This window comes from Pithys albifrons, chromosome 10, assembly GCF_047495875.1.
Source record: "Pithys albifrons albifrons isolate INPA30051 chromosome 10, PitAlb_v1, whole genome shotgun sequence".
Classification (NCBI taxonomy): Eukaryota; Metazoa; Chordata; class Aves; order Passeriformes; family Thamnophilidae; genus Pithys; species Pithys albifrons.
The window spans coordinates 12,090,248-12,117,292 of NC_092467.1; the positions used below are offsets into that span (position 1 = coordinate 12,090,248).

General features: G+C 38.0%; 1 protein-coding gene across 1 annotated transcript; it reads right to left on the reverse strand.

Annotated features, from left to right (window-relative positions):
* Positions 1-715: 715 nt before the first annotated feature.
* On the reverse strand, positions 716-5,730 carry ZNF281 (zinc finger protein 281). Its single transcript, XM_071564927.1, has one exon. It carries the CDS (start codon positions 5,497-5,499, stop codon positions 2,875-2,877), a length of 2,625 nt encoding a protein of 874 aa, XP_071421028.1. The 5' UTR covers positions 5,500-5,730; the 3' UTR covers positions 716-2,874.
* Positions 5,731-27,045: the final 21,315 nt, after the last annotated feature.

Sequence of the window (27,045 nt, forward strand, 5' to 3'; positions counted from 1 at the left end):
ACACTGTGGAAACAACATACAAAGTTCCACTACATTTCCCTGTCAGATTTTTTTAAGTGATTCCTACAATGTTCTTGAGTATCAGGCACTGAGTATATTCCATATTTACTTTGTAAAGTTTTTGTCCTTATTTGTTTTTCCACATGCCAAGGATTTTTCTCATCTGTGTCATGGTCTTGATTCAAATTCACATGCAAAGCTGAAGAAAAACACAGATTAAGTAAATCCACAAACTATGTTCAGATACTGTAAAATGCTTTTAAGTATTTTGCTATAGTACTATTTTCACTGGGTTTTTTATAATGCAAAAGTTAGCATGAGTGGTGGTGGGGAAATCACAACCAAAAACCCTTCCCAAAAAGCAGAGAACTTCCTACAATCTTTGCCTGGAATGAAATTATATTATGCATGTGTCATTCTGAATCTCCAGCAATTACAAAGTCTTTGAAGTTAACAATATGCAATTTAGATATTTTTAACCAAAACCACAGATTTGAAAAGATGAGGCTGTACAAACATTTTAACTTAAGGAAATTTGTTAAGTTTTGTTAAGCTAAAAGGTGTGAGCTAGAGCGCTGGTTTCTAAAATAGCACATTCAGATTGACTCAAAAGGAAACTAAAGAAAACAAGTTGAAAACATGCCAGTAAGTTATATTATTCCTTCTCAAAATTCCATCTCCTAATGTTTCCCTAAGAGGTTCTCAAAATCTGACTGGATAATAGAAGTGATACCTTTATGATTTTGTGAATAATGGGTTTTATTAAGTTAAAGCAAACAGCCAGAACAATACATATGCAACTTCTACTACACACAATATAAAGAATGTAAATTATAACCTCTGTAAAAAAAAAAAAAGGTACTCAAAAAGCCAACACAGTGGTTACTGACTATTCCATCCCCGAAAACAGGCTGGGTTCTGTGTGTAAAGCACAGTTGTTTGCTCATTGAAACTGAAATAGCATGAGATACAAAATCAAGTATAAATAGTTAATAGTTACATGGACTCTATGAGAACAAACTCTAGATTAGTGAGGGGGGAAACAAAAAAAAAGACACTAGTAAAAGAGATCATGAGTGGAGTCAGGTTTCAATTATTAGTGGTGAGGGACAACAGGAGAAATTACCCAGGATTTTTGTAACAATTCCTTTAATAATACACCACTTTCATAACCAGAAGTGTTTTACACTTGCACAATGTTAATAATTTTATTATACATGGAAGCCTGTAATAGGCTGATTACACAATAAGACTGCAAACAACCACTGGTACCTTCCTGACAACAGAAAAGTACGTAAGACTGAAACATCACCAAGAGTACATAAAAAACCATCATCATAAACATCACCAAAATTACATTAAAAAACTAATTAAAAAATACATTTGCAAAAAGTGGTTTAGAGCAGTGCCACTGCCTTTCAGCAGCTTTGAATGGCCACCAGTATTTCTAGCAGGTTTCCATGGCTCCACAGGCATTCATCAGGATTCACATATAATAAATAATGTACCACAAAATATACATAAAGTAAGGCAATAATTCCAAAGAAAAGTTCTGTTGATATTAACAAGCCACTCAAGTTCTACTTTTGTAGTTGATGTCATCACCAGAAGCCTTTGATGGAATTGCAGCCTTAGGCCCTAACAGCCTGCCATGATGAACTGCTGCAAGCCCCTCTCTCGGTAAAGAGCTCCAGTGACACCACTGGTACTGCTGGGCACAGGGCTCTGTGTCAGCTGATCCTGATGCAGGACAGGGGCCTTGGTATGTACAATTGGGAGTATATTATTTCTTATTGTACATGGAAACCTCAACATAGTTCTAAATCATATGGGTGTTCATCATTCATCATCTGATGCCTTAAGACATCAGGAAGTACATCTTAAGATATGCACTTTCTGGAATGTAAATATTTTTAAATGCTAGCTATTAATTTGGGGTGAAAGAGTGAGTAGGGAAGAAGGGAAAGAAATGGGTGAGGGGTCCACCAGGACCAGGAACACAATAAAATAGAGGGAACCCTTTACACTAAAAGGTGAAAAAGGGGAAGAGCAAGAGATGGACTTTTTTGAACCATGTATAATAAATAATGTATCCCAAAAGCCTATCTGGATTATGACTGTAGTTTCAAGTTGGGGTTCTAATGACATGAACCAGATGCACACACTCTGTTCTCCCGGTTTGTGTCAATAGAATCTCTTTAGGGAATTACAGTCTTACACAGAAGCTCTGGGGACATCACTGTTCAGGTTAAAGCTACCATGCTGGGCTCATCCTACAGACCAGAGAATATTTGCTCCACCTGCCTGGAATGAGCATCACCTGGAAGAACAGGAGTACTTTAAAAACAACAAGAGTTAGGTAGCAAAATTCTTTCAGATCAAGCTGACATAAAAGACAGCAATTTGAAATGTCATAGATCCCTTCCTCAAAAAGCTGAGATATATTTGTCATCATCTGTAAATTGGAAGTTCCAATACACTGACGGTGCATAGAATTCCCATGCTTCATTACACTTTCCTGAGAGTAAAGTAATTAGAATAAACCTTAGTCCTAGGAACAAAGTTAATTTTTTGCATTTTAAACTTTTGGGCTATTCCCTGACAATCTACATAATGTAAATTTGATTGCTAAACATTGTCACTTGAAAAAACCCACTATTTTAAACTATTGATTTTTGATTAAAAACCGTAATAAACAGAGCTAAAATAAAAAAGAAGTCACACTAACAAAATAAACTAAATATGAAAAGTTGCATTGAAAGGGCATGTTACATTATTCTTAATAGGACCGTGTGGAAACATTCCCATGGCAGTGTTGTCAAAGTAAAACAAATTACATTAAGAAGACCCCACAGCCTGGTCACAGTCAGGACCTTACCTGTAACTCTGGCTGGTTGGGGTTTTTACTCGTGTACTACATGGCTCACTTACATCAGACATCATATTTGTATACCCTGAGAAATCTGACACTGAAGTCCTTACTCTATGGTCCACTTCCCCATTAGAGTTAGTGATAAAAGTCATTGGCACCCTGCTGCCCGACTTAAACTGAGAACCAAACGCTTGTGCAAAGTTCTCGATCTGGTATGTTGCTCTAGGCTCTATGTCCTTCTGAGGATCTATCTGGCTAGTTAACTCCTGAGATGGGATCTGAAAGCTCGTTGAGGATTCAATGTTTTTCTGTTCCTTCTGGCTAGTCAGTTTCTGAGATGTTGACTGGTAGTTAGATGAAGTCTCTAAGTTTTTCTGTGGATCAATGAGATCATCCAGCTCTTGAGAAGGAGTCAACTGTTGATGTGAAGCCTCCAAAGCAGACAAATAAAAGCCAGGCTGAGATCCAAGCAACATCCCAAATGGAGGTTTTGGCAACGCAGTTGGCAATACTGAGGTAACGGATTGACTGAAGCCACACTCGAGTGGAGATGTAGTGTAGATCTGTTTGTCAGGAAACAGAGTGTGGTTATGGAGAGTTGAAGACAAGCTAACAAACTGGAAACTGGGTCCAAAAGCAAAACCAGTGCTATTGGTTGTTCTTTCAAAGGCTTGTTGGAGGTATTTTGAGTATTCTTGCAACATGCTTGCCTTATCATTTGAAACTGTTTGAGAGTTAGGGCTCAGGTTTTCTTCCTGAACCATCTCTGAATGTTCTCCTGAGGTGTGCAAGTCCACACGCTGCTCAGTTATACTGAAAGGATCTTCTTTCTGGCCTTCTGATTTGTGAGAGTACTGGTCCAAAAGGCTCTGTAAGACTTCATCAGGAATACCAGACTTGTCATGGCAAGACTTAATTTCACTATTTAAAGATGCTGAATCAATAAGAGATAAAGGAGCTTCATTATCCATAACGCTAACACCTGGAGATTGGATGACGGACTGCTGGGAAGTCATGTGTCCGACATTAAGTGAAAAGGCACTGTTACTGCTTGCAGTTTGTAAGTATCTTCTTTTCTTTGAAAACTGCATGGCATCATCGTAATTGCTACTTATTTGACCCGGTTTACCACCTGTACTTTGGAGAAGGCCAATAGTTTCTACACCGGTATTGGCTACTAGGCCTAAAGAGCCACTCTGTTTCCCAGACAGTGGTTTTTGCCCCAAAATATCTGGCAGGGGTGATACAAAATTAAAGTAACTTTTGTCTACCTGTTTTCTGCTTGCTTTTTTCAAGACCAATTTTGGCACTTTTTTCTGAAGTTCTTCTACGCCTGTGCCAACTAGACCACCACTGGAAGACACAATAGGCATATCAACTGCATAACTTGGCATGGCCACATTACTTGTAACTTGAGATTCAGCTATTTTGCTGCTACACTTGTTTCCTTTGTTTTCAGTGGATGTATTTTTTGTTTTACTTTTTCTCCTTGAGGAACTTGTATTTCCCTGAGACAGTGCAGCCAAGCTACCCATGCTATTTGATGATCCAGGCTCCATTCCAGCCCCTGCTTTACCTATGGCTTCACCACATGTTCTTCTGTGCTTCAACAGTCTATCAGTCCTTGAAAAATACTGCTGACAAGTGTCACATTTGTATGGCTTTTCTCCACTATGCGTCCTCTTGTGTCTTTCCATGTGGTACTTCTGGATGAACTTCATACTACACTGGTCGCACCCAAAAGGCTTCTCTCTGCTGTGGATCTTCTCGTGTCTCTGCAGTAAGTACTTCTGGATGAAGCCCATGCTGCACTGGCTGCACTGGAAAGGCCTCTCCCCAGTGTGGATGAGCACGTGCCTGCGTAAGTGATAGGAGCTCCTGAAGGCAGCACTGCAGTGTTCGCAGACGTGAGGTTTCTGGTTGGGGGACGCGACGGCACCTTCCCCATCTCCCACCAGGGGGGGTTTGGATGAAGCACTTGGCTTCCGCTTGGCTTTGATTCCCTGAGTTTCTGGCTTTGGCCTCTTTGCCTTCTTGACCTGGGCATCGTGCTTTGGCTCACCCGCGCTCCCTGGGGTGCCCTCGCCTCTGCCAGACAGCAGCAGGTCTCGGTGGGGATGCTGGTGCAGGTGGTGCAGAAGGCTGAGGTCCTGGATCACGCTCTGGCCGGCTCCTTCGCTGCTGCCCAGGCCGGGAGGTCTCTCTTCCGGCGCTCCCCCGAAGAGCCCCCCGTAGTGGTGATGGTGCTGCGGCTGGTGCTGCTGCTCCTCCTCGTGCTCGCTGGGCTTCTCTTGCTTGATGCTCACCAGCGACTGCAGAAAGCCCCAGGGGCTCCTCTGCGAGGAGGGTGCGGAGGGGAAAGCCCCCGCCGGCTCCTTCTTGAAAGTCACGTCCTGCGGGGGCGCCGGGGGCTCTCCCGCCGCGGTGGAGGAAGCGGCGGCGGCGGCCGGAGGTAACACGCACTGCGGGGGGTGCTGGGCCGGCGTGGGGGGCGCGGCCGCCCGGGCGAAGCTGGTGACCGGGGGCAGGCGGTGGTTGAACATCACCATGCCGGGGGGGAACGTGGGCTCCATGGCCGCCGCCCTCTTGCCGCCGCCACCGCCGAGGAAGCCGCTGCCGAGTTTCATCCCCCAGGAAGGCGGGCCGGAGAGGAGGCGCGGCCCAGAGGGGCTGCGGGACCCGCCGCCCGCGCCCGCCCGCCCGCCCGCCGGACCGCGCCGGCTCAGCGGGCGGTTCCCGCGGCGGCCCCGCAGCCGCCGCCCGGGCGCATCGCCGGCTCCCGTCCCGCGCCCGCGGCGGCCCCGGCCCGGCTGCACTTACGGCTCCCGCCGCCGCCGCCAGTTACAAATATCGCCGCGTCCGCTCCACAATGGAATTAGCAGCGCCCGCCCCGCCGCACATGCGCGCCGCGCGGCACGCTGGGAGCGCGGGGAGCGCCGCGGCCAACGCCGCTCGGGCCCGGGGCGCGCACGCGCGGGGCGGGGGCGGCGGCGGGGCCGGGGCCGGGGCCGGGGTCGGGCGGGACCCGCCGGGAGCGCGGGCAGGGAAGGGCACGGGGGGCACACGGGCACGGCCCCGCAGACGGGCACGGCACACGGGCACCGCCCGGCCGGATAACGGGACCGGCCGCACAGCGCAGGTGCCGCCGCGCGAGGCACCGAGCACGGGCAGCGGCTGCAGGGGCGGCAGCGGTGTCGGCTCTGCATAAGGAGCCGCAGCGATGCTGAAATTGAGCGTCTTTAACAAAGGCTCCCCTGTGCTGCTGTGCGAGCCCAGAGCCGGCACTGCAGCATCGCCGCGGCGCCAAAGGAGCCGCTCAGTGCCCGGGGAAACACTGCGATAAGAAACAGGATTGTAGCCCCAAGGGAAACACTGCAAATAAGAAACAGGATTGTAGCCCCGGGTATCCATCGCCCCGTCCACGCGCGCAGCTCCCACGCCGCTACCGCGCGTTTCGTTGGGAATCCTCCCCGCGGACAAACCGGGGAGGATTTTCCCACATGTCCCGGTGTCCCGACCGCTTCCCAGCCGAGAACACCCCCAGAAGCATCCTCTGCACACCCGGCCCCCACGGGACATCCCCGCTCCAAGCACCAGACTTCCACGCACAGACCCCACTGCTGCAGCAAAACCCACACTAAAAATGCTCACTCGTTTAGTTACATGCATGAAAATAATCCATCCTTATAATAGGAATACAATGAAATTGTTGTTATTTCGAAATAGCACCTTATTTTGGTTAATCAGAACTAATTTTTATCATTAACATAATATAAGTAGTGCAAGGGTTAGGTGGATAAATTCCTTATGATTTTTACACCTTGTCAAAAGTATTTCCTTTTATGACAGATGAGCCTGTAAATAGCAAGTACTTCTCATAGCCCTAACTGGTACAAAGCCTTGGGTCAGATTTTAAAATCTTAAACGTATCTCATTGATGTAAAAATGGAATTTGATGCCATTTCTGTACTTGACTTCAAAATTTTGTTGAGTAAATAAAACTTGTTCCTTTTGTAATTTAAACACAGTTTCCTTTACACATCCTGTAAACACAGTTAATTTGAAAGTGTACATGAGATTACAACAGTTTAGGACTGCAGGTTTAGCTAAGTGTTAAAAGGCAGACCAGGAATTCAAAAAACTTAAAGCAGCAGTAAAATATTAGTCAATGCCTATGAGAAATGAGTCTGTCCCCTTATTCAGGGTGTCAGTGTTTAATGGTAAGCTGGGATGCATATAAGCCAGTCCAAGCATGAAGGGCAGTAGGACACTCGTATGGAAAGCCAACTTTGTCCCTCAGTTATCAAGATAAGAAACCTGTCATTTCTCTCATTCACTCTGTCAGCCTTGAGATACTCCAAGCAGACTTACCTCTGTGTTGTACACCCCATATATCAGGAAGATGAAGAGACCCTGTAAAATAAAATGGAGGGAAAAAGCTGTTAACTCTAATCATTTCAGCAGTAGAAATACCTGAAATAAACTTTCCTGGGAACAGACAAAAGAAGACACACTTCATCAAGGTCAATTTATTTTTCTATTTTTCAACATTATAAGCTGTACCTTGAGCATTTATTTGATAACATGGGAGTGCATCAACTATATTGTGATATTCAAGTGTTTGAAAATGAGAAACTTAGCAACAGAGGATCTGTAACATTAATTAGAAAATTTAATTTTATATTTGAGTGGTCTTTTAAACAAAAGACCAACAAAAGAAATTTATTTTTAAAAGTGAAAACACAAAGATGTTAAAGCAAACTGAGAAGGAATGAGCATCTCTACTTCTGAATTTTTAAACTGAAATTAGGAAAACATATAGTACCAAATTCTACACTAAAAATATATTCCTGCAAATGTATTGACAAATGTATACACCCCACTTAATTATTTTAGAAATTTAAATAGGAAGAACGTAAGAGATATATGAGGACAGAAGAAAAAATAATGCAAGTAAGCAGATAATATACATGAATCACCAAATTTTTCAACAACTTGCTTCAAACTGGCCAATTATTAGAAAAAACAAGATAAAACCAAACAAAACATTCCCTTCAGTGAGTTTCTCTGAATGTTTTCACCTTAGCGAAGGATGCGTTTCCAGGATCTGAGTTAACAGTGCAACTTGTTCTTGATTCTTGCCATCTGTAAGGCAGAATCCTGAAAAACACAGTCAAATTACCAAAAAGAACAGAATAGCAAAGTGAAACAAAATGTAAAACATATCATTTGCCATGGAAATGCTTCTTTAACTCAGATTTACCTTGGGCTTACAGCATATTTTTAAATTTATTTGTAAAAGTACTATCTAGTAGTATTAATATTTACACTGGCCACTTGAATCCATCAAGAACAAAACCTTGACTTTCAGACAAAAATTATTTTCTGATAGGAAACTGCATTTCAATAGCAAAGAAATTGCAACTTTTTAATCCAACATGCAAATTACTTGAATACATCTGGATTAATCCTGCATTTGCTCATCAGCAAAATCACTACCTTATTAGGCAGGAAGTAATAAAAGATACCATACACATGTAATATTTCCATGAATTACCCAATGCCAGTATAAAATTCTTGGGAGAGAATATTTTTATTTAATTTCTTTTGTTTAGTTTTTTTTAAGTTAAAATCCAACTCTTCCTTTCAGATCAAATCAATGAACTCCACAATAAGTAAGAGCAGATTCAAAAAATAGACAGCTATGTTTTTGAGTGTGCCTTCACACAAAGTATAGCATAATTCTATCATGCTGCTTACTTGTAAACAGGACCAGAATCTCAAAACTTGGCAACTCAGATAAATGAATTACTCACATGCAAATTATCTGTAGAATAAAGTCCTGGTTATCTCTCTAAATTCAGAGTTAGTGAACCATTCTGAGTTCTTTAACAGAACTATCTGAAACCTGCATTTAGAAAAAAAATTCAGAAACTTTCTCAAAAGTTACACTGAAGTAAAATTAGTTATATCTGAGATAAAAGTAAATATTGAAGTTATAGAAAGTGAGTACATCAGAACTGCATTGAGCATAATCAACTAGCAGGTGATTAATCAGATTATTCAACATACAGCAACAGAAACAGGATCACAGGCATTCTGTAACAATGTTCTGCAAAACAATGCCAACAATACGAATGCAAACAGTATAACACACATAAATAATGTAAGCATTTTTATTTATGAACTGATCATGATCTGCTTTATACATATATTTTAAAAGGAGGAGGTATAAATTGTACGCCTTTATTTCCTCCTATCTCCATTTCAAGTCCCAAGATTTTAGGGATTTCTGTCCCAGGCAAGAGACTGCAATGGGTAGATGCCATAGTAAGCAGCAAGGAATAATCAGCTATTGTTAATAAAAATAAATTCCTTTCTCAGGCTGATCCCAGAAGGAAGAGTAAAATCACATGCTACTTGCTATTCAGGTACTTTCATGAGTTAAAATTCTTGCCAAAACTGTCAGTCCAAACAATATTGTTTGCTGTGATACTAAGACTAAAAAAAATTAAGAATACACATTCAAGCCTTTCAACACACTGGAATGTTCTTTTGAAACTAGATATGCAAAAATAATGTTTTTAATTTCTTCTGAATGTCTTCTGAAATCTGTGAATCTCATATAATCTCAGGAAAACCAATTAGTTAGCTACTTAAGTTTGGATATTTGCCAATCTTACAGCATATTTGAAACAAATTATTAGAAAATCCAGATCTTAAACTGGCATGCTGAGTTTTTGCTTTTCTTGAGCTTGATAGCAGTTCCTTTAAATACTTAACTTTTAGAGATGTGAGGTGCTATGGACACTCTAATCTTAATTCTTGGAGACTTCTGGGAGCTTTTTGTCTTGTTTTATCTTGAGGGAGGGAATTGTCCTTTAACATCAATAAATTATTCCAGTAGAATCAGCCCAATAACGATTTTACTTTTTACTTGCAATGACTTATGAGATCTGGGCACCCACAAGTGTTAATAAGGGGTCATTTCCCACACAACACTGTCATCCAAAATTACTTGTACAGGACAGTTTGTGGTCCATTTGAGATCAAATTAAAGAGGTACAGAGCCTCAGGTGGTTTGAAATGTTAACAATAATATGGTCTTACATAACTGATAGTTCAATGTCTTTAGCTCATTAGCTGCAAACTCCGAGTTTCTCTGTTTCTTCAGTGGGCACTGGTGTTACTGCAGTGTGGCTCTGTGAGCAGCTGCCTCAGTTACTCAGATGTTCTTGGAGTTCTGGAAAATAAGCCAGAGTTTTGATCAAGCCAGTAATTTTATCCAGAAGTCTTTATTACTTCTGTTGGAAATGAAAAAAAAATCCTTCATTAAGCAGCATACAAAGAAGCATATCTGTATTTTTTGTCTTCCAACAGCTCATTTGAGCACCCAGGGCATTTGTAACCCCATTATGTTAAGTAGCATTTACATCCAGAATAAAACTATCTATGCCTTGGAAAGGTCAAGGTTTCTAGACAGAAAATCTGGCCACATGCAGAGAAAAGAGAAAATACAAGCACACCTGTCATTTTCCAAGTCTTATCCAAAAGTAGGATGTGTTCTTTGTAGACATCAAGTTAAAAACCTTCAGCTGAGCTGGAATCCTGCCTGTTGCAGAGAGGAAAGCTCTGCTGTGTGCTTAATGACAGTTCTGTTTGTCACTGGGTAGGGCTGGAACGGATTGCTAAGCTTTTAAATTTGGCAGGTCTTAACGGAATTGTCCTTGCTATCTTAAATAAATCAGTCTATGGACAGTCCTAATCTCTATCAAGTTTGTCAGGATCTGTTCCAATTTGGGTGGTACCGCTGAAAGAAGACACTCTTATCAGAAGTTCATTCTGCTTTAGGGCAACAGAACTTGCGTGGCCAATTGTTTTATTGGAAGTTTCTTCCCCTGATTTTAGCATTTGTCTCTCCCTCTGTCACGACTTGATATCTTCTAAATGCTTCCTTTTTATAGACAGTATATTTCATTCAAATTAGACAAGAAATTACAATCATTTTTTGGTGTGGTGGAGACTGCTACACTGACACTTTCAATATTTTTAATTTCAGCATTTTTTTTTCAATTAACCCATTTTTGAGTATGTGGAATTACTTCATCATTCTCCTGTTTAATTTTAAGCCTTTGAACTCTCATTAGTTTGACATAATTAAAAAGAATTTTTAAGAATTCCCAACTACTAAAATCTATACTGTAATACTTCAGAAGATCAAATAAATAAAACCAGATTAGCAAAATATGCATGAATGACAACCAATGAAATATACTCTAAATAAAACAATGGTAATAAAAAATAAGTCAGTATTTTAAAACATTAAAATTTCAAACAGTGTAAAGCTTGGATTTTAAGAAACTTCGTGCTGTATGGGAGAGAGATAGATCATATGCAGCTATACTGAATTAATTCTGATTTTTTTTCGTAAGTTAAAAAATAAAGCTGTTGCAGCAATGGAAGCTCTGCAGACTGCAAATAGAGTTCATCTTACTCACATAACTAGTTTTTCTGTAATCCTAAAAGAAATAAAAATTGTTTTGGCAAGGACACATTAGGTGTTTACTGTTTCTTTTAAATTCAGACCAGTGCTAGAATCTGTAACCCTCAGAGAACTTCTGTCATACAACATCAGGTTTAATGCAAAAGATACAAAATTCCAAAATTACAGGCTCTTTCTATCAGAGCTCAAGGAGTTTGAAATCTTTACTTAAACAGTTAACAAGTTTGACAATTGAATCAGTGCTGTTGTAAAATTTCAAAGTCACTGCCTCACAACTGCCTCAGCTCTTGTGGTTATCAGTCAATTAGTACTTGAAGGCTCAGCAAACAGGAGGAAACAATGTGACTTTGAATCAGATTTTCTACCTATAAAACCTAGAAGTTAAAAAAGACACAACAGAAATTTTATAATGCTAATTAACAGATCCTCAGAAATTTGGTAGTAATAAACTGTCATAGCAAAGGTCCTGGAGCAAATCAGTAACTTACCCTGTAACAGGTTCTTTGGAACGGCCTTGGAGATTAATTCCTCTTTGCCTTAGTGGCATAGAGAACCACAGGGCCCTTCCCTAATTCTGAGCTATATTGGAAAGATATTTCCATTAAATTCAGGTGAAGGGGAGATGTAGAGGCAGAGCATTACTCTATTCCACACCAAGAATCTCTGCAAGGACTGAAATACACAAAAAGGTTTTGGGGCTTTTTTCTGTACACATTTTCACAAAGACAAACTATCCCATAATCAAAATATCAACAAATAGCCTGAAGGAGAAAAATCTGTCTTTTATCCATAGAAATTTTTATGATTCAAAAAATGATGATGGTTCAACTGCTTTTAAGGAAAAGAGCAGTAATAGTTGAAAAATCTGATTTTAGCCAGATGAGTGGCCTGTTATGAGATTTCTTAGCACTTAATGACAAAAATCCCCACCTCATCTTAGTTACCAGGGATGCTACAACACCTTCCCTTCTCAGAAATACGGAGCAGCCATGCTGCTAAGGGGCTGTAGTAAATTGAAATTATATATAATACATGCCAGTAGAATAACTGGGATCTAGGATATCAAAAAAGCAGCTCAGATTCTCCACAGTCTTAGCAAATTAGCATTCCATGTTGCCAAATACAAGCCCACCCTAAAGTTTATTCTGGATAAAGTCAGCAATGACCTTTCTGCACAGAGGTACGTTTGGGATTATAGGAATAACATAAAATAATTTAAAAAAAAACAACCAAACAAAGGTGGAAGGGACTTACAGAGATCATCTGTCCACCTCTCTGCATAAGCAAGGATAGTGTCAGAATACACTTTCATATGGCAAATATAACAAATTTCTGGCATAGGTGTGTCATCTCACAGGTTTTTTAATCTACCTTTCCAAGACCTTATTGGAGCACCTAGACAAGCCTAGGTTGATCTACTTTTTGAGGTGACCACTATTCTTTTTGCATTTGTCCTTTAAGAGGACAACTTGACCTTTGCATTAAGTCTATAAGCACTACAGTCAGGGCTATAGGATTCATTTTTTTTAAATGGAAATTTATCATACTGTAAAAAGGTTTCCTGTTTCTATTTCTTTTCTTCAGAGTTATACTTCTCAAATCAAGATATTCTTCCAGAGCAGGAAAATACCAAGATGTGAAGCCAGTTCCATTTTTTTCTGATAAAATTAATTACCATAATCACACCATCACTATTTACATCAAAAATCTAAACAGCTCCAGTCACAGAGAGAAGTCTGATGCTTCTGTTCATTTTTTTCAGTCATCTTCTGTTCACACACACAAAGTGGTCTGAAAACAAATACCATCTACTCAGATCTTGGTCCTGCCATACCTCTGCATGATTCCAAATGTGTCTTTCTACACAACATTGTGTTTAGAATACTGGCTGTTAGGAGAGAACTGCAGATTTCATTCTACCTGCTTGCTCTTACCAGTTTGTAACTTTTTCCAGCTGCATCCATGCCTTGTGCTTGTCATCAGCTCAGAGATTACTTTCTCTGTTACTGAACTGTGATAATTTTATAAAAATTTCCCCAACTGCTTTACTGAACTGGGGAACATACAGGGAAATGGATTATATTTCACCCAAAGAACTAATCCATGCTCTTTAAAACAGTAACAGCTCTTTATAAATTTTTGTATTTGAAATAATGGTGCGTTACAGTCTCCTTCTAAGGTTTGGTCTGCTCCACACAAAATAAATTAATGCACGTACAAAAAAGCACAAAACCTGTTATGTGGTACAAAAAATGTTGATTCACAGCACATTGAACTAAATTCTGTGTTCCTCACACTTAGTAGAATCTCATAAGATGGCTAGTGGGTTTAGTCTGGACACTCACAGCCTTTATGGTATTGTGAGATGTGGAGGTGAGAAAAAGGTCAGTCTGTTCAGAAAGGAAACTTTTATAACTATAATAGATTATACTATAAATATCTCTAAAATCTCTATAAGAAACACATTCAAAATTTAATACTAGCATTATTGTCATGTACAAGTTTGTATGTGCAAGTATTTCTCCACCTTCTGCACACAAACAGGTCGGTGTGTTGCGAAAGATCCCAAGGCTGCTACACATACTGCAAATCACCCTTCCTTTGCTTTATAGTAATGTGAAAGTCTAAGGTTACAGCTTTTCTGAATCTGTAGACATCAGGAAAAAACTGCAGTGAACTATACTGAATGCAATGTCCACTTTTCTTGGGGTCCTTAGAAATAACAGGCAGAGCCCTATAGGGCTTATAGGGAATAGCTAAAAAACACCCTGGTGTTGCCCACTCGAACAGAATCTTTCCCACAGATTTGAAACATTTGGAACAGCTACTCAGACTCCATCCTAAGCATTCTTTTTATACTGTAACAAAAACTGTACAATAATAATGACTCATGATTAATGATGGAATGTGCTGGATTTTTTTTTTAGGCTATAACTCCAGACAGAGTCTGTATAGCTTAAGATATTCCTTTAAGATGTCAAAATACACACATACTTGCACAGCACACATTCTAGATGGACTGTTATTCATCCTAGACTTCATTACTAGCCTAAAAAACCCTTATAAAAGCATTCTATCTAAATTCTCTTCAGTGAGATGAATTCATGATAGACACTATTTCCCATACAACTAATCTTATTATGTGACTGAACAGTTGTGCCACATCCTCTCCCTCATTTTTCACATCAGATCAATTCTGTTTGGATTAGAGGTGGAGATACACTGTGAAAGAAGCACAGTATCTGAGGCCTCATTCCAAATACATCTTTTCCTACTACTTTAGGTTCCTGATGCTGCCATCCTTTATTAGCAGAAGCCCCTTTAGGCTTTCAAAAGGGAGTTGTGCCTGAGTACAGAGTAGGCTCTTAGCACACAACAGTCCAGTTATTGGTGCAAACTCCTTGAGTTAATAGAAAAAGTCATAAAGACAAGGCAGCCCTAAGTGCTGCCTGTAAACTCCTCTAGTGCAAGGTCAGTGAATCCTTCTCCTGAATAATACTCACCTTTTCAGTGTAAAGACATCATTGTATCTGTGGATTTTCAGATATCAGTGTTATCCTGTTGTTGATGCAATAACTGCCTTCAAACTTAAAAACATGTTCATAGAAAATGCTGTCATCAGAAATTATCTGAATGCTACTTCTTAACAGATACCACAGTTTTCTATTCTTTCTGAATTTCTGGGAGAGATAATAATCATTAGGTCCAGATTTGCAGAGGATTTCCAACAGTTCAGTAATTTTAGGGAAAACGGTGGTCACACAGGTCTCCCAGTAGCAAAGTGGAAGACTTGGTTTTGTTTGGTTTTTTAAAGTGACTTAAGAAAAGTAAAATCAACAGAATTCCATTTACATCAGATTTAAGACTTTGAAATATCCAGTTGGTCCAGAGAATCTTCAGATATAAACAATGCAATGCTGAATGAAAGATATTTGATATTCTAATTTATCTAATGGCAAAGCAAGGGTTTCTCCTGTATGCCTCCTCCAAATATTTCACATTTTTCTTCTAGGAAGTATTTTTCACCATGAAAGGGTAAATTGCATGAAATTTGAATTAAAGAGACATATTCTAATAGCAATAAGCCATGCCAGGGTATGCATTACTAGACTTATTGGCAAGCCTTTCAAGTGATTGAAGGCACTTGGTCTTCAGGCTGTTTGCAGCTTACCCAGGACATGCACCAATAGCCTACACACATCCATCTTTGCAGGGCTTATTACTACTTTATATTAATCACCATGGCAGTCTGATGTTGGTTATACGAGTCATTCACCCACAGCTGGAGAGGACTGAAAAACAAAGATTTAGTTTGCAATTAAAAAACCACAGTAGCTTAGGGTCTCGAGAGAAGCACAATTTTCCTCCAAAGAGGTGATAGTTTCAGAGTTCCAATCAGCATTTAATTTTGCTAACACAAGCAACTTCAGATGCAATACTGTGATTCTGTACTAAAAGCTGATCATGAACACGAAACCAGCATAAATTGATCCTACAGTGCATCTAAAAAAGGACAATAAAGAAAACATTCTTATCACAAAAAATATGTTGAGATTTCAGTGCTTCAAGAGCACATGATGGACTCTGCAATATTTACTAGCTACAGTTACTTTCTCAATTTGCCAATCAGAGCAAATGTAACAAAAACGTGGCTGAAAGCAAGAGAGCACAATTCTTAGTCTTTACAAACTCATTCATCAGTATGTGCTAATTCCTGTACACAGTGTCTTTTACCCAGGTCTTCTTCATGTTTTTGAAGACATTCTCCTGTGGTGCCTGTATTGTTTTGGTGTGTTACCTCAGCCATGCCTGCACAATACTCAACACTAATTGCATTAATGGCTTACAACATTTTCTTTGACTGCAAACAAGAACCATGACTTATATGATTATTCCATTAAAAAATAATTTGGTGTTTAGTTCATTATGGAGCATATGTAAGAGCTAAAGTGCATCCATTCTGGAACTTCAGGGTTCCTACAGAATCCTGGGTGATTTGTTTATGATGTGATCATGATTGACTGTCAGTTACTAATAAATGGTAAATAAAAAAGTAACCTGTGATATTAAAGTACTACATTAGCTACATTGTGATTAAATTACAGTAACACCACCAGCTATAAACCTTTATAGAATCTCCTCAGCCATGCAGTAATTCTCCTAACTATACTATTATGTAGAGCACAAATATTTCTTTGTAAGTCCGAAGCAATACATCAGGAAAGCATTTACTGCTAAAGCTAGATTGAGAGTAAATGCATCTTGGGTTGCTATGAATAAAGCTCTAGCTTCTCATTACTTTATGACAAGACACAGAAATTCACTTTACTTTTCATTTAAGCTTTTCTGCTCCAGTTTATAGATGTATGCCTTCACGCTTTTATTCCCTTCTCGCTTCAGCCGTACGTAATAAATGATTATAAATTTTCACATTTGACCACCTCTCTGCTAGTCTCATGCTTAATGCACAAAGTTAGGAAGCTGCAGGTAAAAATTTCACAAACACTTTTATTTATGATGTTGTCCTTGGTAACGGAAATTTCAATGTACTGAAATGAAAAGTATGATTAAAGGGATACGACGTCCTGACAAGGATAGTAGAGGGCAGCCTTCTATTTCCCACTGAAAATATATAATACTTTTTTGACATCAATTTCATAGAGAATAGACATGGGCTAGTCATGAAAAAAAGACACAAACATGTTTCTAACTTCAGAGTTGTTCTGCTGTCTTAAATGAAACTTATTCCAGAAATATTTTGTCCAAGTTACACAGCTTTCAATTTAAAGTCAGACACGTTATTTTGTATAAACAAGATACTGTGCAGTTAAAAAAAAAAAGTCTTACTGATAATTTGATCATTTTCTGCAAAATTTAAAAATAAAACATGCCTACTGTTAAGAGAGATATTCCTTTATTGTTTTCTCTTGTCATCTTCCCGATCATTTTACCACTACAATAGGATTTATTGCTTGTAGCTTTTGTCTGGTTTTGATTCTAAATTTGTTTTAACTAACTCATATTGTCCTACGGAGCTTAAAAGTTGTGACAGGCTTAAAACACTTTAGAAGTAGTGCCCTGATAATGACTGCTTTATTTTTAATTAAACCCATTTTGTCTTTTCTTAAAAAAAAAAATTGAAATAAAACTTTACCAATTCCATATAACTTTAAGAGTGTTGCTCCTATTTATGGGTAAATGGGGGAAGTAAAATAACATTAAGGTTCCATTACTAACATTTATAGTTTTAGATTACATGAAAAATAAATTAATCTAAAATCTCAAAAGTGAAATCTGTCGTCTTAAGCAATTTTTAAAATAAATTACTTCTGTCTGGTATCTTATTCTTATAAGTGGTACATGTAATTGGCAGGTGATATCACTAACTAATAACACTAATACTACTAATAATAGTACTAATAATAATACTAATAATAATATCATCATCACAGCAAACATCTGCTAGAGTTTAACTTCCAGGCAAATATTTTGTCCAATTTCCAAGAGCATAGATACAAATATAAAACATTTTTTTAAAATAACTATTGAACTACAACATTCCAGAGAACTAAATTATGTTTAAATCTATTTAAAGTATTCAGTAAGATAAAGCTTCCACATTTAGGCTTTTTAAGAAATACAATCAAAACAAGTTAAGGAGAAGAGAGGGATAGTTCTGAAGTTCTGTACATCAAACACTGAACTTTTCATCCCCAAATGACTGTTTCAAGTCCTGCTTGGATTGGTACAGACTAAAATTTGTATTTATGCATTACATATTTAACAATATATACACAATGCTCTGAGTTTCCATTCACTGTCAGCTGTGTCTCTGCACAATTCCTAGTGAATGGCTTCTTGTGGCATAGTTACCAGAGACACAGTAACTACCAAACTTCTAATCCTGGAATTTCATGGATAACTACCTTGGCAGAGCAACTCTAGCAAGTTCCACCTTTTCTTTAATAGTATTTATGACTTAAAGAAAAATATCTAGAATATCGTACTGGTATGAAGCAGTTTCGTGATTATTAAGCTTTAGAGGAATTGTTTCCCAAAGAAGGGCTGGGGATTTACTGTTTGCAAACACGTAAGTTTTTGTTGCCGATACCCAGTCATTACAAAAACCCTCATCTATGTACAGTCAGAACATTTTTCAGTCTGTGCTCATAACAGCATCATCCTTTTCTCAACAGAATAAGCTACAAAGATTTTGTGACAGATTCTATTTTTTGCCTATCTATCATATGAACCCCTGAAAAACACATTATGTCTTATGTCAGTTATTAAAAAAATCCTACAAGTTATAAAGAACACAAAATTACTGACTACTATAACCTGAATGTCTATCTTAATCTATTTCAGATTTACTGTTGCTCTGAGGTTTTACACCTTGGTATTTTTATTTCTCCCTTACCATACAATTACATGCTACTGTAATTATTCCTTTTATAATCAGTGCCATTATAATATCAGCAATCTACATTGCTGAGCATTCTGCATAGTGTCCTCATTGAAGCACACAGTACTCTAAATGCATTTTAATATTTGCAGTTTGAAACCTGAATAAAATGTCCTTAGAGTAGACATGTGGGATCAATTACATGACATAAAGCACACAGGTTAGAACCACCATTCCACAGCAGAGTTCACACTTTCTTTTTAACTTGCTAATGTCTCTGACCCCTCTGTACAAAAGCACTTTAATTAACATTAGATTTTTTTTATCCTTACCATTGAACAAGCTGCAAAAAATGTTTAGCAATCAATTATATACATCAAGTTGATATGCTGCAGGACTGAGGGTCATTTAAGCTTAGAGCTACAGCTGAAAGAGTTCAGGAAAGCCACATGGAGAGGCAAACACTTTTCTCTTTTAAACTTCCAAGCAAAGGACAGCTTAATTAACTCAACAGAGAGGGTCTCCTCAACCTTTCCGAAGCTCATTGTAAATGCTCTTAAGGCCCAGAAGCACAGTTGTCAGTGCATTTGCTTTATGTCTTCAAGTTTCAGCTGTGCTCACACACAGCACCAATAAGAACTGTCACAATCAAGTGATCACATTAGCTGAATTTGATTCTGGTCGCAAGGCCTAATCCACTGCTGGAACAATAACCTAAATCTGGACCTGGCTACTGATGTCTGGTATGAGATATGGGTCAGTGAACATAAGTGCTCTATTTGTAATCATAAAAAGAGAGATAATGCATAGGATGCTAAACTATTGCTTTGCCTCCCCTTCATCTTATGAGGAAATTGATGGTCCATATTCTCCAGAAGGATAGGGAGAGGATGTGGCTGATTAGGAATCAGGGGTTTGCTCTGACTGTGCATCTTTTAAAGAGATTTCCTTCCTCTCTTAGCACTGTTTTCAGAAGAATGTGAGCACTAAGAGTAGATTGCCCACTGTTCACCTAAGGCATTGGCTGCTAGGGGAGGGGAGTGTGCTTCATTACTTTATTAATCAAAACCACCACCCAACTCATTCTAAGTTCTTAGGCAGCTCAGCATGGTTTCTGAGACAGCTCCACCTACTCTTCTTAGGGTTCATATACAGGCCAACTTCTTAGCTTTTGGAGAATCTCCAGGATGTCACATTCCTTTCAGGGTGTCTTTGATAGTTGCCTGCTAAGCTCATGCAAAGAATTGTAGCTTTCTCTGCCACTGCCTCTGACAGGGAGCAGGAGACTTCATTTTACAAGGGATTTACTTATGCTAATATTAGTGCCATAGCATCTAACTAGGGCAATCTCACTTTGTTCAGGACAAAAAACCAAAAAAGGCCATTTCATTAACATACTTATTGGAAAATAAGAGCTAACTCATAGGAAAAGTCAACAGTTAAATGGGAAGCATAATTTAGAGGCTTGACTTGTTTTTAATTTACCTTAGTCTCAAAAGCTAGGATAACCAGAATTCTTCCAGAACCATATATAAAGTGAGGGGTATAAAGCACAGACAGGACATAATACATACCTTAAGCACATCCCAGCTATTCCCAGTACTTTGGCACAAGCGCTGCTGAGTTAGCAAACACCTCAGATTCCTTCTAACAGACATTTCAGGGAAAGATCCAGGGAAATCTTGGCAGATAGTAGCTCTGTCCAAAAACCTGTTACTGAGTATGGAAGTTCTATAGTTGTACAAGTTAAACACTAAAGTGGTTTCTAGTTTGGAAGTAAGATTTTAAGAATATTGGGGTTTGCCATGCTGGTTATTTGTCTGAATTACTACAGATGCATTGATCTGACTTCAACCGTAAGTTACTGAGGTTTTATAAGACAGCAATAAAGCTTTCTTTGCATTAACCAGCCAAGCACATAAACATTTTAATGAACTGTTTTTATATGGTTCGTTGAGTAGCTCCTAGTCTCCTACAATACAAATCACTCCTCCGTCACATTCTCCCCTCTCAGACAGGCTTTTCCTCTCAGCATAGGAAATGAAAATGGAATAGCAGTTCTGGGGATATCCAGCAAATATGACATTCTGGTCAGTAAAAATGTTTAAGCTACAGTCTCACATACGAAAGGTCTCCAGCAGTGGCAAGCAATGAAATAGAACATGTAGAGGAACAAGGTGCACTGTGATCACCAAGCAAACTGCTCAGGACCTCCATAAAATAAACCTCTTGGAGCCACTGCATTGCACCGCAACGTTTCAGACAATGAACTACAGTGTTGCCGTGCAGGAGTGGGGGAGTCAAATTGTCATTAATCATAGAACAGTCCATCTCCCAAACAGGTATTTATTTTATATTGACTTAAAGGTTGAAATAAATTATTGAAATAAGCATCACTGTAGACCAAATCTCTTTGGAATAATTAAATTACATTAATGACAAGCATTTTGGTATATTCTAGTCAACCTTTAAAAAACAACATGAAAAGCATAAAATATTTATTGTTATGTTTTGTAATAGCCTTCATGACACATTATGTATTTTTCAGATTAAAGATTAGTTCTAACACATGATTTAATAATGAATGCAAATTATAAATGAATATTTAACAAACCATATCACGTTTTATGTCTTAACATATCCTTTGCCATTACTGTGACTGAATGAGAAATGGCTCTGTGATGTATTGTCCTGCTGCCCATGGCCCTGGTGTTTTCACCTTGATATGGCCTTTAAAATAAATTAATTTGTTAACATTTAAGAACTCGGTGTAAGAGTTGACATAAAACATTTATGTCTGTTTATGATTGAACAAGCCATGCACTAATCAGATAATATTTATTGTAGAAATAATTTATTTGGCCAATTGTTCCATGAAAAAAAAAAGATCGGGAAATGTTTATTTCTGAACTGAGTTTAGGATTAAGTGGTACTAATGGTACCATAAAGATGTTATATAGTATTAATATAACCTGAGTATTAAAAACATAATGAATTTGCTATTTATGGACCAGTAAGTTTTACCTCAAGCCTGGAATAAACTTCTGATCATTACAGGCCTATTAATAACTTTTCTGTCTTCTTTTCCTTCTCTTTCTTTCCTCTTCATAGTCTATATTTGTAGAATGAATTAAATTATGCTTTAAAAAGCAGCATTTTATTTTATTCCGAACAATACTTTATAGTATTCTGTGTGCTTAAGTGACAATACAGATTACTGCTGCAGAAAGGCAAATATTACTTGTGTTTACTTTTCGTTGTTAGTTTTTAGTGCTATATCTGTCCCTATTAAATTTATTTTGATGTTGCAGATAAAAAATTTAAAGCAATACAGGCTTCTCAGCTTCATAATTTAGTTAGTTTTAAATGGCCTAATTCAGAGTTCCTGTTAAGAGAACATACTACACACAACTTAAACCAAAACATGGCCATTACATGGTGGAAGTTTCACTAAATTTTTCAGCAATACAGTGTGTGAAGAAGAGAGTTTTAGCTATTTTAAATAAAATAGAGGAATAAATTAAGAATGGAAAGCGGAGGATGGGCTGGGAAGGGTGAGATTCAAAAAGACAATATGACTAAAGGACAGTAAGAAATTAATTAAAAATTAAATGATTACCATCAAGAAATTTTAAAAAGAAATCAAAAATAAGAATGAGCTTGTTAACTGGCAAGAGAATTCTCACTACAGCAATCCTTACTCTCTTCTCCCAGTGTCTGCCCTGTCTGGAGTGAACTGTCACACAGAGGTTTGGGTGCTCGTTTGTTTTCTGATTGTTTATATATTTTCTCACATCTCCCAGATGTTCCCATCATCATCTTCCAGTCATCTGCCCTTATTCATTTCTGCCATTATTTTCTTCACATTTCAGTCTCCAACGCTCTTCCTCATTGCTGTTCTCTTGTGTTCACTCAAAACCACTTCTGACATGCAACCTCGTAAGACTTATGATTAATTTGGGGATCATTCCTATTTAAGCTCAATCTCAGTTCTAATCCTTTTATTCATTCTCTATGTTGGGGAAAGCTGCTGCCATCACCAATCTTTCATTTCTGGACCCTTAAAAGAGATCCAAGAGTCTGCAGTACTACATCGTGAACATCTCTTCACATGCAGACAAAAGCCTAAGCTGAACTGGATGACAGACTAACTTCACTCAGCAAAACATTTCAATTCTCCACAGTATTATTCATGACCAGGAAGCTTTTGTTCCAGACCTAAATCCAGGAGATAACATTATTGTTTCTCTTTGTCACATTTCTTCCCTCCCAGTTTGAATTTTCCCTGAAACTCAAACTCCTATCAAACACTTTATACCAATGTCTTTTCCATTTATTGACTGAACAGTTAATACAGGTGACCTAAAGCATCATACCTTAGATAGGGAGAATGTAAAAGCCAATCAGCACATCAGACTACAATGTGAGAATTAAACAAACTTAGGTTTAACTGTCCATGTTCCCAAAGTGTCAGCATTTTATATCAAGCCAGATGCACTTTTCAAATCTGATTGAAGTTTGATTTGTTTGGTTTGATTTGGGGTTTTTTAAATTATCTTGGCTTTACTCTAACAATCTCCTTAATTCCACAGGAAGATTTCCGAGGAAGACACTTGGATTTACCTGCACTGCCACGTTGCCACCATCTTCTCTCAAAATTCTCAAGAAGCAACAAAGTTTCACTGAATGCCCTACTATCTGTTCTGGGCCTTGGTCAGTGCCCACGAAAGCCAACTAAGACAGTTCCATGGACTTTTGGTAATGTTTTACGTGAGGATCAGAGGCAGCCAACGACCATACATCAAATAAGGAGTTTTGCAGATTCTTCTCTCCCCCTCAACTCTCCTGAGCTGTTAAAACACTCCTGATTGGTACAGCCTAATGAGCTACACAAGACATGTTAAAATATTATGCAGCATCATTCACTAAAGCCAAAATCATGGAAGTCACTTCACCTGTGGCAACATAAAATTTGAGTCAAGGTTCACACAAACCAGCATTATAATACTTTGTTCGTGTTCTTATTACATCCATTCTGCCACACATATCTAGTTACAATTTCTGCTTTGAAAATTAGGAATTACATGAACATCCAGAGGAAAGGAAAGCAGAAAAATTTAGCTTTGTGAGAGAGCATTACTAAAACTGATAAAGGAGAAAAAATGGACAGGAATCAAAGAGATGCTTTCAGAATTACCACCTGAAAACTTAAGAATGGAGAAAACAAAAACAATTCCCAGCTGAAGCATAGACAAAGAAGATAACCCTCCCATAGGAGCACAGCATGATAAGTAGCCACAGGGAGAATCACTGTGATCCGTCAGAAAGGCAGGAGAGTTATTAGCTTAGCCCTGAACCTCCTACTTAATGTGGAGCCAGTGGTGATAGTTAACAGACCCTGGCTAAGGTGACAAGCTTTGGACCTGCTTGAGAAAATCCAATTGAGGAGCAGCCATGAGGAACAACAAGCTAGAAACAGATGTTTCAGCTACCAGGATGTGCACACATTTAACCTGAATGTGTAGGAAAAATATTATTTTCTATAGATGGTGATTTCCTCTCCTTCGGCAGCTCAGGTACTGTCAGACCTCGTTATCCATGGCTAAAGTGCTTCCTTCACATTTTGGGATAGATCTTAAATTCAAGCAGAACTGTTTCAGTCATAGGTACTAACTCAAGAAGTCAAGGCACTAGATTAATATTCTGAAAATAATTTTAGTTTTCAAGCAAAACAAGGCTAAAGTCATGGGAATACAAAAAGTTACATTTCAACACAGTTAAAATAATGACTAATACCCATTTAACCCTGCACAGACCGTTGGGAAAGCTAGAGTTTTCCTTCAGCTGTCAGTTCATACTTAGCAACTAAGGTGGATTATGTGTATCAATAAATAATAATCAATATATCAATAAATACCTGGACCACTGCCAAAATGGGACAGGGCCAGTTTTGTCAGAAGGAGCCAGTTACACTCAAAGGCAACTACGCCAAATACAGCAAACAAAATGTCAAAAACTTAAGCTGGTATTTTGTGCCTCTCTGGGTTCTGCAGCATCTGAAGGAGAATACAAAAGTCCTGTGGGATGTGGATATCATATATACAGTGTATACTCATGTACATGGTGTACGTTTCCCTTTACAGATCTAAAAATTTCATTAACATTCATGAAAACTTTATATGCACCTCAAGAGGAGAAAATGCCCTGATAGGTTGATTTTTACAAGAAATTTACTATTCTCAACACAGTACATGTCTGTTATAGATTTCAAACACATCCCATTTTAGGGACATAAAATATCCCTAAATAGTTACTGCTAAACTTGCTTATGGTTCTACATTTAAAACTAAAATAAATATGTATGAGAGGAAACTAATACCACTGACTGTTTGCAAAAGCCTATCTCTATGCACAAAAGGAATAGTGAAATATCCTTACAAACATTTTTTTTCTATGCCTTTCTTAACTTCTAACCTCATACAGCTTCAGAGAATAAGAGTAAGGTAAGGTACTCTTTCAGCTTCTTCATTTTGTGTATTGAAAATAAGTTAAAGTGATATAAATTTATGTTCTCTTTTGCTGCCATTTCAAGAACAAATAATCTCAGTGATTTCCAAGATAATAATAAAAAGAGAAGTCCCTGGCAAAGTTTTTTTCATAGGATCCTTGACTCTGGAAAAGACCTTTAAGATCAAGCTGTTCTCACTTCTAATTAAGGTAGAGTATGATTAATTACTCTGATATTTAACTGAAACAAAACCAAGGATGATATCAGTTGCCTTTTCTCTATTTAAATAATATCATGGGCCCGGAGGAAAAGAAAGGATTAGTACCTAAAATTAAAAGCTTCTGCAGAGCTCTAAATTCTCAAAAACTGGATGTTAATGATAACTGGTTTTCCAAATTACAAGCACTTAGGGTTGAGATAAGGATACAGAAATTTTTGTTAAATATAGCCACATAGTACATTATTGCTTACGAACCCAAAGCAAAACTTTTTAAAAATATGCCTTCATTTGTTTTAAATAACAACAGTTTTAGGAACAGCTGGAGAAAAAGTTTCTTCATAGTGTAGCTTCTGCTTCAGAGGAACTCAGCGGTCAGAAGGCAAAGAATGTACCTCTCTTTTCATATGTACTGACAATATTATTATAAGATTATATATAACTGTATATATTATACATAATATTACATATAAAATTATAACATATATAATACTTTACCTCAGCCAGTTCAAGAAGCTCCTCACAGCTGAACAATAATACACTTTCCCTAAAATAAAAGATACTTTAAAAAAACATTAAAGACTGAACTAAATAAAGTATCTGCTCTGCTTGCATATAGTGTGTAATTCAGTTTATTCTTCACTTTTTCTGCCACCATTCTCTTGAAAATGTTACTTTTATGAGCAAAAATTTTGTTTAAACAGTTGTCCCTCTTACACATGCAAATAACTAGAAGGTTCCAAACTTCAAACCAGCATCATTAATGTACAAAAATAAATTACCAAAATAAAATCAAATCTGTGAAGAAGTTTGTATCACTTTTTAAAGTTAAGTATCTTTTTCATTAGAATTTCAAATAATTGAAAGTATAGCCTGCTAGAATGGCTAAAACAAAGCTGGTGTACAACAGCAAAGATGCCAAATGCTGAGTTTCCTGGAAAGTTCAACCACTAAAATAACAATATGCTAAAGAATAGATGTGTCTGGGGGAAATCTAGAGATGCTGGGGTTTGACCACAGAAGCAGATCGTGTTTCCTGTATGCTATGAATTGCAGTGTTCAGTCCTATATTTCTTTAGTGAATGCTAAGCAGATGTTCTAAAATATTTAAAATAAACATAAAAGCAGATGTAACACAATCTTCAACAATGATGGGCTACAAGGACCTCTAAGAGCAAGAAAACCACTGATTAGGAAAAAGCACCAGAAATTAATGCTTCTTAATTGAAATTTTCTTTTATCAGGATAATGTGTGAAATGTAATAATAGATAACTGGCATTTATGTGGTACTTCATGTTCAATTCTCTACACAGATGAAAATGGAAAGTTTTCATTATTATATGTTGTAATTGAAAAAGCTGAAACACAATGCATTCATGCAAAAAATACCAAAATATCTACCCTGAATTTTTCTAGCCCATGAGATCAGGGCAGGGGTAAGTAAAATGAAGACATACTGGTTTCTACAACCATCACCATATGTGAGGGGTGACATGGTTGGTTAACACACCATCATTTTAAGCTGCTTTGTCATCTCACATG